Below are 12,254 nucleotides of genomic sequence, written 5' to 3' on the forward strand. Positions count from 1 at the left end.
GGAGCCACCAGCCATTAAAGGTCATTCAAAAAGTGCATTTATCTTTAAAAGGCCTATACAACAGTCTTAAAGGATTGTTCCATATAACTAAAGAGGCGTTTTCTAGCTATATAGCTGTTCAGGGGATGATTAGAAGTTGAAAAATAGGATAAAACAGGGCTAGGTAGATGAATACATGGATAGATAGATGAGTCGATTATATAAACACTCATATATATCCAAAAACAGCAAGTAAAGACTAAAATGGCTGGAAAATCTTGTCTCCCCTTATTTTCACCTTTTAAATTTGATTCATTATATTTTACTGGGCTTGACACAGATGATGTCGAGGTCAAGATTTCTTCATATGAAGGAATTGTGTGCATTTTGGTTACAGCCAACTAAGCTAAGACTAGAATCAGCTTTATAGTGTGGGGCCATCAAAGGATTACCTACTCAGGCACAAACAACAAAGAGTCCTTTGGCACCCTAAACATTAGGGTAAATGGTAAAGGGACCCCTGACCATTAGGTCCAGTCATGACCGACTCTGGGGTTGCAGCGCTCATCTCGCTTTATTGGCCGAGGGAGCCAGTGTACAGTCATGTGGCCAGCATGACTAAGCCGCTTCTGGCGAACCGGAGCAGCACATGGAAACGGTGTTTACCTTCCCACTGGAGTGGTACCTATTTATCTACTTGCACTTTGACGTGCTTTCAAACTGCTAGGTTGGCAGGAGCAGGGACCAAGCAACGGGAGCTCACCCCGTCGTGGGGATTCAAACCGCCGACCTTTTGATCGGCAAGTCCTAGGCTCTGTGGTTTAACTCACAGCACCACCCACATCCCCAAACATTAGGGTATAATAGCATAAAAAGATTTCGTGGAGAAAAGCATGTCTTTCAGACATTCAAAAGAAGCTAGTTACTCCTTGCTAAAATATTAAGAGCTGTACATTTTTTTGTGGTGAAGCCACAGTCTCATGCCAAGTCTAGCAAAGTGAAACAAAGTCATGTCTCACTGAAATACTTGCGCCACCTTGGGTTGAATTTTACTACATACCACCATGTACCAAGCGATCACTCACAGCTGCTGCCACTGAGCATCTCTATGATACAGGGCACAGGAAGTGGTCTGCTGTAATCTAATAAAGGAGTGGGGAACCTCAAGCCCAGGAGCCAACATCTCTTGCTCCGCCCACTTTTAGCTCTGGCCCCACCCACACTGGTATGCAGTCCCTGGAGAGTTGTCCAGTTGCCTCTGGCTGCAAAAGTTCCTCCACAGCTCCTGAGAAAGCTTGTGATTCGTTAGAAGATTTGTTATGTACTGAGTTGAATAGGATCCAAAATGCAGCAGTCTGATTGGTCCTAGAACAAAAGGATTCAGAATGCAGCAGTCTGATTAGTCCTAGAACAATAGGATTCAGAATGCAGCAGTCTGATTGGTCCACAGGAGCCACCCAATCCAGCTCCAGGTGGGAGTGAATCCGCAACCTGATTGGCCTACAGGAGAATCCCAGAATTAGCCAATCACGTGGGGCCCATTGTGTAAATAATGTATATAAAGCAGACATTCTGGGGGAACTTCCATTCCTCCTCACCACTATGAGCTGAATAAAGAGCATGAAATCCACTCTCGACTCCAAGTATATTTCAAGATTGCAGTTCTTTTCCATTTATTTCTTCAGAATAAATCCCGTCAACAATCTTTGTAAACAAACAACGATATGCAAAACTAAGCAACTAATATTTTAAAAATAAAAAAGAATTAATGCTTGGTCTGGACCTTCACTTTGATCCTCAGTCTGGCTGACTGGCTGTGGAGCTGATGCAGTTAGCTCAGGGAGTTAAAGCCAGCATAGGCCCTGTTTCAGAGCTGGCAAAGATTTCTTCAGAAGTGAAAACCCGCTACCTGGCCTCGGTGTTGCTCAGATTCTTGGCATAGACTAGATTCTGCTGCATGCTGGGGGAATCAGACTCCTGGAAAGAAATGAAAACCGACGGGTGTTGTTGTTTTTCCCCCCTCCCTTCCAAAAATTTATTTTAAAAAAATAAAATCAATATATATGCAGGTCCTTTGCTAGCAGGACACGCAAACTCTTCTCCAAATATCATAACAATAAAGCATCAAGAGGCAGTTCCTGACTCACTCAATAATAATAATAATAATAATAATAATAATAATAATAATAATTTATTATTTATACCCCGCCCATCTGGCTGGGTCCCCCCAGCCACTCTCGGCGGCTTCCAACAAAACACTAAAATACAATAACCTATTAAACATTAAAAGCTTCCCTAAACAGGGCTGCCTTTAGATGTCTTCTAAAAGTTTGGTAGTTATTTTTCTCTTTGACAATTGGTGGGAGGGCATTCCACAGGGCAGGCGCTACTACCCAGAAGGCCCTCTGCCTGGTTCCCTGTAACTTGGCTTCTCACAGCGAGGGAACCGCCAGAAGGCCCTCGGCGCTGGATCTCAGTGTCCGGGCAGAAAGATGGAGGTGGAGACGCTCCTTCAGGTATACTGGACCGAGGCTGTTTAGGGCTTTAAAGGTCAGGACCAACACTTTGAATTGTGCTCGGAAACGTACTGGGAGCCAGTGTAGGTCTTTCAAGACCGGTGTTATATGATCTCGGCGGCCACTCCCAGTCACCAATCTAGCTGCCGCATTCTGGATTAGTTGTAGTTTCCGGGTCACCTTCAAAGGTAGCCCCACATAGAGCGCATTGCAGTAGTCCAAGCGCGAGATAACCAGAGCATGCACCACTCTGGCGAGACAGTCTGCGGGCAGGTAGGGTCTCAGCCTGCGTACCAGATGGAGCTGATAAACAGCTGTCCTGGACACAGAATTGACCTGCACCTCCATGGACAGCTTTGAGTCCAGAATGACTCCCAGGCTGTGCACCTGGTCCTTCAGGAGCACAGTTACCCCATTCAGGACCAGGAAGCCTTCCACACCTGCCCGCCTCCTGTCCCCCAAAAGCAGTACTTCTGACTTGTCAGGATTCAACCTCAATCTGTTAGCCACCATCCATCCTCCAACCGCCTCCAGACAATGGGTCGACTGTCACCAGCTGGACAAAGGTCACCATGGTAGGATTTGCAGATCGCTGTAGCTACCCGGGGGGGGGGGGGGCTAGCCAGGTTTTTCCCCCCAGTTGAAGCTTCCAGAGGGGCGCCATTGAGGCTCCCAGTGTGTATATGTATGCAAATGCATTGAGTGGGAGCCAAACTGGGTCTTTGACCTGGTGAAATAAAGTCTAGTTTCGCCCCTGAATTTGCACACGCAGCTTTTGCGTGAGTCGCCTAGCTTGCATAGTGATACTGATGGAGAAATCAATCATGCAACCCAGTTAGCCCACAATACTGCTGGCCTACAGAGAATCTGGCCACCAAACAGGTGTCTTTTTTGATATCAGCAGTGGCCATGCAAGAACTGAGTCTAAGCACAGACCCTGGCAAGCTGAACGGCAGTGGCAAGACTGGGCAAGGGAGACTTAAGTTACTAGCTCTCTGCTCCTGCCAACTTCTCCTGGCAAAGTGCGGCCAGGCTCTCACCCAAGTCTTTAAAGTGATGGAGCGAGGCAGGCCAAGCTAAACAAACCTTTAGCCTCTGGTGGGTTGCAAATGGCTGAAACGTATATGAGTGGACACAGTGCAGCACAAGTCATCCTTGTCCTGGTGCAACGCCACAGCTCACAACGCTCCATCCTATCCATTTTGGTCACGCACTGCAGACCATAGGATTGGACTCTTAGGCTCTCTGATTCCAAATGAACTGAATCACAGGGGTATTTCTCTGGATTGCAAGCCACATTAAAAAAAAATTAATTTACTGATGCCATTCAACGCTGAAAAAACAGAATAAAAGTGAACTGGGTAAATAATAATACAGTCCTGCCTCGGGTTAAGTACTTAATTCATTCTGGAGGGCCGTTCTTAACCTGAAAATGTTCTTAACCTGAGGCACCACTTTAGCTAATGGGGCCTCCTGCTGCCGCTGCACCGCCAGAGCATGATTTCTGTTCTTATCCTGAAGCAAAGTTCTTAACCTGAAGCACTATTTCTGGGTTAGCGGAGTCTGTAACCTGAAGCATATGTAACCTGAGGTACCACTGTAATAACTTTTTAAATGACATCTTAGAAGGCTGCCTCAGTTTTAATAGGATTGAGGATGGGTAGGCAACCTAAGGCCCGGGGGCCGGATCCGGCCCAATCGCCTTCTAAATCCGGCCCGGAATCAGTGTGTTTTTACATGAGTAGAATGTGTCCTTTTATTTAAAATGCATCTCTGGGTTATTTGTGGGGCATAGGAATCCATTCATTATTATTTTTTTCAAAATATAGTCCGGGCCCCCACAAGGTCTGAGGGCCAGTGGACCAGCCCCCTGCTGAAAAAGTTTGCTGACCCCTGGGATAGGGCATTGTCTACGCTCTCCAGGCTTACAGGAAGGGGTTTTCCTCCATCTGATCCTTCTTAACTGGAGATGCCAAGGTCTGAATCTGGCCCTTTCTGCACGTACTGTCACTATCTTATAGCCCCTTTCCCTAAAGAAGGAAAATGCTGTGGTTCCATAGGGGCTTGTATGTAAAACATGTACCTGCATGAGCCACAGGTCTCATCACCACTGCACTGTGGAAACTGCTTAAATATTTGTGTCGGGTGAATCATCTTGCAGTGTCGCTCTGGGGACAAGAACTCCACGTCAGCAGGCTGCTTCAAGGTACGTCCTCAACAACCCAGCCACAACTGCAGCGGGGAGGCTCACGTGCCGAACGTGGTTGCAGAAAGTGCAGAGCAAAGGTTGGGAAAGGGCAGAAGCCATTTGTGGGTTTTGAAGCACCGATCAAGCAAATCTCCGTGTTGAGGTCCCTAAAGTTTTTGGCTGGGGCAGAAAGGGGGCTACCCGAGCATCTATGACCTCTATCAAAAGGCCTTTGAAATACAGATTTATAGCCCACTTGCCACATCCCTAAGGATAAGAGTGCGCGCCAGCCTTTTCCTCTTCCTGGAGCGGGTGGCGCTGTGGTCTAAACCACTGAACCTCTCGGGCTTGCAGATCAAAAGGTCGGCGGTTCGAATCCCCGTGACGGAGTGAGCTCCCGTTGCTCTGTCCCAGCTCCTGCCAACCTAGCAGTTCGAAAGCACACCAGTGCAAGTAGATAAATAGGTACTGCTGCGGCAGGAAGGTAAACGGCGTTTCCGTGAGCTCTGGTTTCCGTCACGGTGTCCTGTTGTGCCAGAAGCGGCTTAGTCATGCTGGCCACATGACCCGGAAAGCTGTCTGTGGACAAACGCCGGCTCCCTCGGCCTGAAAAGCGAGATGAGTGCCGCAACCCCATAGTCGCCTTTGACTGGACTTAACCGTCCAGGGGTCCTTTACCTTTTTACCTCTACCTGTAATCATTGATCTGCTAATCTCTCCTTGCCACATTTAGGAGAGAGCTTTTGTTTCATTTAAAGAGGAACGTCACAGCTTATACCTCCATTCCGGCTGAGGTGACTGAGGTACATACCGTATTTTTCACTCTATAAGACGCACCTGACCATAAGACGCACCTAGTCTTAGAGGGGGAGAACAAGAAAGAAAATATTCTCTCCCTCTCTGCGCACCGCCCCTTCAGCCAAGCAGCAGGAGAAATGGAGCCCCTTCCATTTCTCCTCCCGCTTCGCTGAAGGGGCGCTGCACAGAGAGGGAAAGCTGCGCAGCGCCTCTCCAGCGAAGCGAAGCCAGGAGAGCAAGAGGGATTGGTGCACACTGATCCCTCTTGCTCTCCTGGCTTCAGCGAAAGCAACGCAAAGCCATGGAGGCTGCATTCACTCCATAAGACGCACACACATTTCCCCTTACTTTTTAGGAGGGTAAAAGTGCATCTTATAGAGAGAAAAATACGGTAGGTAAAAATTTCCCACAAACCACTGCCCCCCCCCGTCAACCTCCAACCCCCCCTTTCTGCTGATGCACATTCATCAGTGTCCTGTCCATCTTGCAAAGATTCCTGGGAACTGGAGTGCACCCCTCACAGAGCTTCAGTTCTCTGGATCTGTGACAAACTACAATTCCCAGGTATCTTTGGGGGACATCATGTGCTCTAAATGTGCAGATGGTGTGAACACAGACTGAGACTTGGGGAGTTGCACTGTAGGCAATATTGAACTAGATGAACTAACAATCTGATTAAGGCACCTTCCTATTTGCACATAATAACTACACTAGTTTTACACCCATGCCGTCTAACATTACTGATGGCTGGCGTGCTAGAAGCACAGAATATTTATTTTTTAATAAAATAATAATAATGCAATAAAAAGATATCAATCCCAGAGCAAAGTCTGGGTTTGGAAAATCCTCAGCCTTTTTTGCTTTGTTTTTTTTTTTTAACTTCTTACTATCAGAATAAAACAGCAGAGCAGACGAAGAGGGAAATCCTTCCTTTGCTTGGTTAATTTTTAAATGCCAGTTACCTTGAACTGAGCCTAAACAAGCAACTGTGAATGGAAACAGGTGGCAAAGCTTCCCATTATTCTCAGCTTTTTTCGCTCCCTCCGGACACTGCGTCCCCTAAGTGTGCATTAGACTAATCGCTTTTATCCCAACAGGCTACAATCTATTTTAGGCGGTATTTATGTTGTCCTGTTTTCACAAAGGATAGGGGAAAAATACATCCAGCCAGTTTTGACACTACAGACTTAGGTGCGGGGCATGCACAGAGGTAGTTACTGATGCTCGGAGTCAGGTGCCGCGTTTAATTGCTTTCATTTGGCGACATCCCTGTGCAATTACACAGCAACATGGGTACACAGTGCAGAAGGAGTCTGGATTCTTGCACTGAAAACCACAAAAGTGGTGGATCTCTGTAGGACTCAAACCAATGGCTTCAAGTTACAAGAAAGGAGATTCCGACTAAACATCAGGAAAAACTTTCTGACAGTAAGAGCTGTTCGACTGTGGAAGAGTCTCCTTCGGGAGGTTGTGGACTCTCCTTCCTTGGAAGTTGCCAAGCAGAGGTTGGAAGCCCACCTGTCATGGATGCTTTAGCTGAGATTCCTGCACTGCAGGGAGTTGGACTCATAGCTATCAAACGTCCCTTATTTGGTGGGAAACTCCCTTATCCCAGTGCCGTTTCCTGCTGCTTTCCTTTATTGATGATGTCCCTTAAATTTCCCGGGTTTCAAAGGAAGCAGCTCCTCTCCCTCCCTCCCTGCCGGCCAGGGAGGAGGGAGGCTCCAACTGTGTTGCTTGGCTGCTTTGCTCACCCAATAAGGAGTCTGAGAACGACTGGGGGGTGGAGCTTGCATGCCTTGTGCCGATCAAATCGGCCGCATTGCCTGGGGACTCGCCTTTGCTCAGCGCTTCCCAGCAGAGGGGTGACGCTGGTTTTCCTTGCTGCATCCCCTTTGCCAGGTTGCTGCGCTGTGGGAACCACCGCTTGAGGCTTTGTTTGGCTGCTGGCTGGGCTTTCTGCCTTTGGCTCGGAGGAGCTCAGAAGTTGAACATACCTGTGCTTGGAAAATCCCTTATTTTGGCTGCTGATCCCTTATTTTTGAGGCTGCTGGTCCCTTATTTTCAAATCTGTAAGTTGACAGCTAAGGTTTGACTAGATAACCCTCAGGGTCCCTTCCAACTCTACAATTCTATGATTCTGCAAATGTGAAGTAAGAAGTGCCCCTCTAGAGAATGTAGGGAACACAAGGGCTACATTTCCATCTGAGCAATCTTCTAGAGATCCCCAGGCGTTTCTGACTGGTGGTCTGCAGACCCCCAGGGAGTCCACGTAACCCACCCAGGGGTCCATGGCACATACCCATCATCTGCCCAGGACATCCCATTTTCGAGGGCCCACCTGCTGAGACCGTGTGGCTGCCGCCTTCTGGAGTACAGGAAGTTGAGCTGTGCCCGGGCTGGGCCTTCAGGGCTGTGGCGGCACCTCCTTCTTCTCACGGCCAGCAAAGGGATGCCCCCTCCTGGACAGAACTCCCGCCGGCTGCAGCCCAGACTCTCCCCAGCCCATGCCAGTCTTCCCCCAAGGCATCCGTCCCAGCCAAGGAAAGGGGTGCACTTGGAACCTCGGCCTGTTCTCCTGCTGAAACTGTGACTCCGGCGCTGCTGGGACGCTGCCAAGGAGCGCCATCTCTGCTGCCACAGGGAGTTTGTCATGCTAAGAGGGACTGCCAGGCAACCTCCATGAGGAACAGCCACCACAGGGTCACAGCGAGCAAAGTCTGCCTGTTGCCTCCCATGCAATGCCCGCAATGAGGTTAAGGGGAGCAATTCTTGCCTTGCCCCGGGCACCAGAAATACACAATACGCCACTGAAGGCAAGGGCTCCTTTTCCTTTGGATGAGGACATTTGAACAGACACAGCATACAGGGGGGTGCTGCACTGTTCAAAATTCCCTCTGCTGACAAAATGAGGGAAAAGACAGGAACCCAGATTTCCTATCCTTCTGGTCCCAACTAATGCAGCTAGAGTGCTTTCTTCCGCTCCTTCAACTGCTCCAGTTCACATCTTATGCCTCAACACGTCAAACTATACCGGGCGTAAGGGCAAGCCATTGCACCAACATGTAGAATATCGGGTTTATCAATCTATTGATTGCAGTGAGGCTGTTTATTATTCTGATCTCACCTAGAAGGAAGTCTAGCCAATCGAAGTAAGGTCATGACCACAGGGTAATAAACCGGTACTACATTAATCATAATTTACTTTATAGAGGATCAATACTAAATTGTCCTCTGTAGCACACAATACTGTACAACGTTGCACCCGGCGATTAAGGCCACCCAAAGACAGTTCTGTATCTTATGCAGCAAAGCACAAATTCAAGCATAACACCTAATGAAATTTGTTAACTAGCTCACTGATGCAATCTGCTATTTTCTTTTATATCTGTCACAGAAAGCTGGCTTATCCTTGCTTTCCCATTTAGCAGCTATATCTGTTTTACCAGCTGTTTCATTTTTTAAAGAGTCCTAGACCACATAATTAAATTTTCCTTTATGACAACTGACAGGACAGTTATTGGAACTAATGGAATTCCATATCCTGTTATCTCCTTGATTGCACCAGTGATTTAAGATGCAAGATTTCAGTACTGTGGAGCCAGCAATCCCAGCTGTACCCAGATATGGATACAGGCACAGTCAGCGTTTGACAGTGCTGTTATATATACCATATTTTTTGCTCTATAAGACTCACTTTTTCCCTCCTAAAAAGTAAGGGGAAATGTGTGTGCGTCTTATGGAGCGAATGCAGGCTGTGCAACTATCCCTGAAGCCAGAACAGCAAGAGGGATTGCTGCTTTCACTGCGCAGCGATCCCTCTTGCTGTTCTGGCTTCTGAGATTCAGAATACTTTTTTTCTTGTTTTCCTCCTCCAAAAACTAGGTGCGTCTTGTGGTCTGGTGCGTCTTATAGAGCGAAAAATACGGTAGCTGATGAAACTTCAAGTTGCAATATAGTGAACAGAAAACAATCACAGCGCCTTAACTTCTCAATTCACACCGAAACAAAAGTGAGGTACATCCATATCCTATCAGGATTAACACAATACATTTTTACATACTTTTTAGGAATGCATGTGAATATTCACCGGAATAAAATCTGAATGCTCGTGGCTTGTGCAATTTATTGATCTATTCATTGTCGCTTTCATTTTAACTAATATCCTAGCAATACTATCATTAGTAGGAATAGTTGCTGAGCAGTATATTAGCTTATAGATGGGAATACTTTGCAGCTACGGTCAGAATAGATCCGCTGAAAGCATGCCTAGCATGCATCCCATTGATTTCAATGGGTCTTCTGCTCCATATATGACTACGCCTGGATCCATCCAATTCAATAGTAATAACAATTAGGTTGTATTAATGGTGGCTGTGCGTCTCCTTCCCATTTTTTTTCCTTTTATTTTTTAAGTAAAACACCATCACTGGGAGGAAAATCCCTAAACCAGTAGGGTCTTCACCAATTACGCAGATGCCTTCCTATGCTGTCTAAGATTCCTACTTAGACTTTTCTCTTTCAGCAATCCTCTTAGTTACATTCGTTTTAAATGCTTTCATTTTGTTTTCAGTGACAGCTTTGTGCATATTTGCTTTTAATTTCTTTTGTGCATTTTAGTCATATTTATAATTCAGCTTGGAGACTATACGGCATTTTTTATTTATTTTTTTGAGCAGGTGGTTTATAAATTTTCTAAATAAATAAATATTTTTTGCCTCTGCCAATTAAAATGTGCACCCTGCCAATTAAAGCTATGGTTGGTTAATCTAACACTCAAATCAACACAGCTATAATACTTAGCCAACCTTTATTTCAGAATGGGTAGTTTGGTGCAATATTGGGAGTGGACTTACTAGATCATGGCAAGGAACCTTCGTCTATTTCTTTTGAATTTTTAAAATCTCTCAGATTTCCCTACATGTGGGATAAACAACACGCTTAAGTCTAATTAATGCATGAAGGGGTTAATACCATAGGAGTAAGCTGTCCTGTCAAGCTTACCTCACCTTGGGAGGAACTGAATAATCAGGCCTCTTGTTCTCTTTCAGTCTACCTGAGATGCTCAGCCTATAAAGAAGTTTGAGATGGTTGCTCCAAGCTCAAACCACATGGCTCTAACAAGCCTTTCTTTAGTTCCTACACCAGTAATTTAGGAATTTTCATCACTGTAACTAAGACAAGTTTTACTGACTATGCAACATTTTCTGAATGTTGTATGGAAATGCACATGAATCAGACCTTTAGAGAGTTTGTAAGCAAACCATTTTTAACATACCAAAGATGTAGTCCTTTTCTATACAGTGGTACCTCGGTTTAAGAACAGTCCAGTTTAAGAACAATTCGGTTTACAAACTCCGCAAGACCAGAAATAGTGTCCCGATTTGAGAACTTTACCTTGGTATAAGAACGGAATCCGAACAGTGGAAGGGCACCGGCGGCGGGAGGCCTCATTAGGGAAAGTGAGCCTCAGTTTAAGAACGGACTTCCGGAACGGATTAAGTTCAGAAACCAAGCTCCCACTGTACTAGCAGAAGAGGGAAACTTTGGAACGAGCTTAGAAGGACATATGTTAAAGGTCTAACAGCCTGTATTTCCACACTATGCCTTGCTGCACGTTTTGTGATTCAAAATATTTGCTGAGGTTCTCTCACCAAAGAATCGTTGACCCTAACTTGGATCTTGCCATCCAGGAATTCTCCTTTTATATCTATTTTTTTACCCTTGCAACCAACACATATTCACCCTTTCTACGGGGCCATCTGTCCCAGTGGTGCCTTATATTATGGGATGTTATAGCAGGGCTTTCCAGTCCCCCAAAATCAGTGAGCTGTGGTGACCATGGCTGTCTGGCGACGCTTTCAACTCTCTCTAGCCTCTGAGGGAACAGGTTTAGCGCAGCCCTAATCCATCCAAACTTACAATATCGAAAACATTCCACACTGTTACTATGGCGCAGGAACCCTTCCGAGTAGTTAAGTAGAGCTAAAAGGATACTAGTCTGTAACACCTGTGGCTGGGTCAAAGCCTTCGTCAGCCCTTCACAACAGCCGAGAGTATAACAAACACGGCATTGGACACAACGCAGAACAAAAAGGTCAGAATATATATTTATATCTCTTTCAAGAAAGCAACCTGGAGGCTCAGAGCTCAATAGCCTATATGAGGAAAGGATTATGGGGTCAGCCATTCTTTTTTACCTCATGTGCTTTACAGGGACACTGTATGGGAAAATAAGATGGCTGCCCTCATAGGTACGAAGGGGGAGCCATTTTTTCTCTCTATTCATTTACCCAAGAGCATAGCTGTCAACCTTCCCTTTTTTTGCAGGAAATTCCCTTATTTCAGTGCCGTTTCCCGCTGCTATCCCGGATTGTTAGATATCCCGTAGACTGTCCCCGGGACAGGTGAGGTTGCTGATCCCTTATTGTCGAGGCTGCTGATCCCTTATTTTCAAATCCGAAAGTTGACAGCTATACCCAAGAGCCAGTGGCATTTTCAAAATGCTTCTTATGCAAATCATTTCAAGGAGTGCAGCAACCACCAAGCTGCTCCAGGCAGCCCCAAACTGTGAAGAAAGAAAACAACAGGATCCTGCGTCGCTTTTCCTGATCCTGTCACCTGAGGTCCCAGGGACCTTTAGTAAACAAAGGATGTGTTCTGTCGATAGGCCATGTCCCCTCCCTCAGTTTATTCAGCTGAACCATGCCATATAGCCTGCCAGTACAGATGCCTGGCACATATTACTGTTACTGTAATAATTATTTATTGAT

The 12,254-nt window shown here is 46.1% G+C and overlaps 1 protein-coding gene across 5 annotated transcripts in view; it reads right to left on the reverse strand.

Moving 5' to 3' along the window:
* FGF18 (fibroblast growth factor 18) overlaps positions 1 to 12,254 on the reverse strand; it is a 163,307-nt gene that overhangs the window by 110,981 nt on the left and 40,072 nt on the right. Inside the window, exons 6-7 of one of the 5 annotated variants that reach the window (XM_080999366.1) lie at positions 4,579 to 4,663; positions 1,151 to 1,956 (exon numbers count right to left, since the gene is read on the reverse strand). The exons of 3 other annotated variants lie outside the window; for them this stretch is intronic. In XM_080999366.1, the coding sequence (XP_080855492.1) occupies positions 1,923 to 1,956; positions 4,579 to 4,663 (119 nt within the window). In that variant the 3' untranslated portion in view covers positions 1,151 to 1,922. Of the gene's footprint in view, positions 1 to 1,150; positions 1,957 to 4,578; positions 4,664 to 12,254 lie in introns of those variants that run through there. One more of the 5 variants, XM_080999363.1, reaches the window with a different exon arrangement.

Source organism: Podarcis pityusensis, assembly GCF_964106645.2.
Source record: "Podarcis pityusensis genome assembly, chromosome: 3".
Classification (NCBI taxonomy): Eukaryota; Metazoa; Chordata; class Lepidosauria; order Squamata; family Lacertidae; genus Podarcis; species Podarcis pityusensis.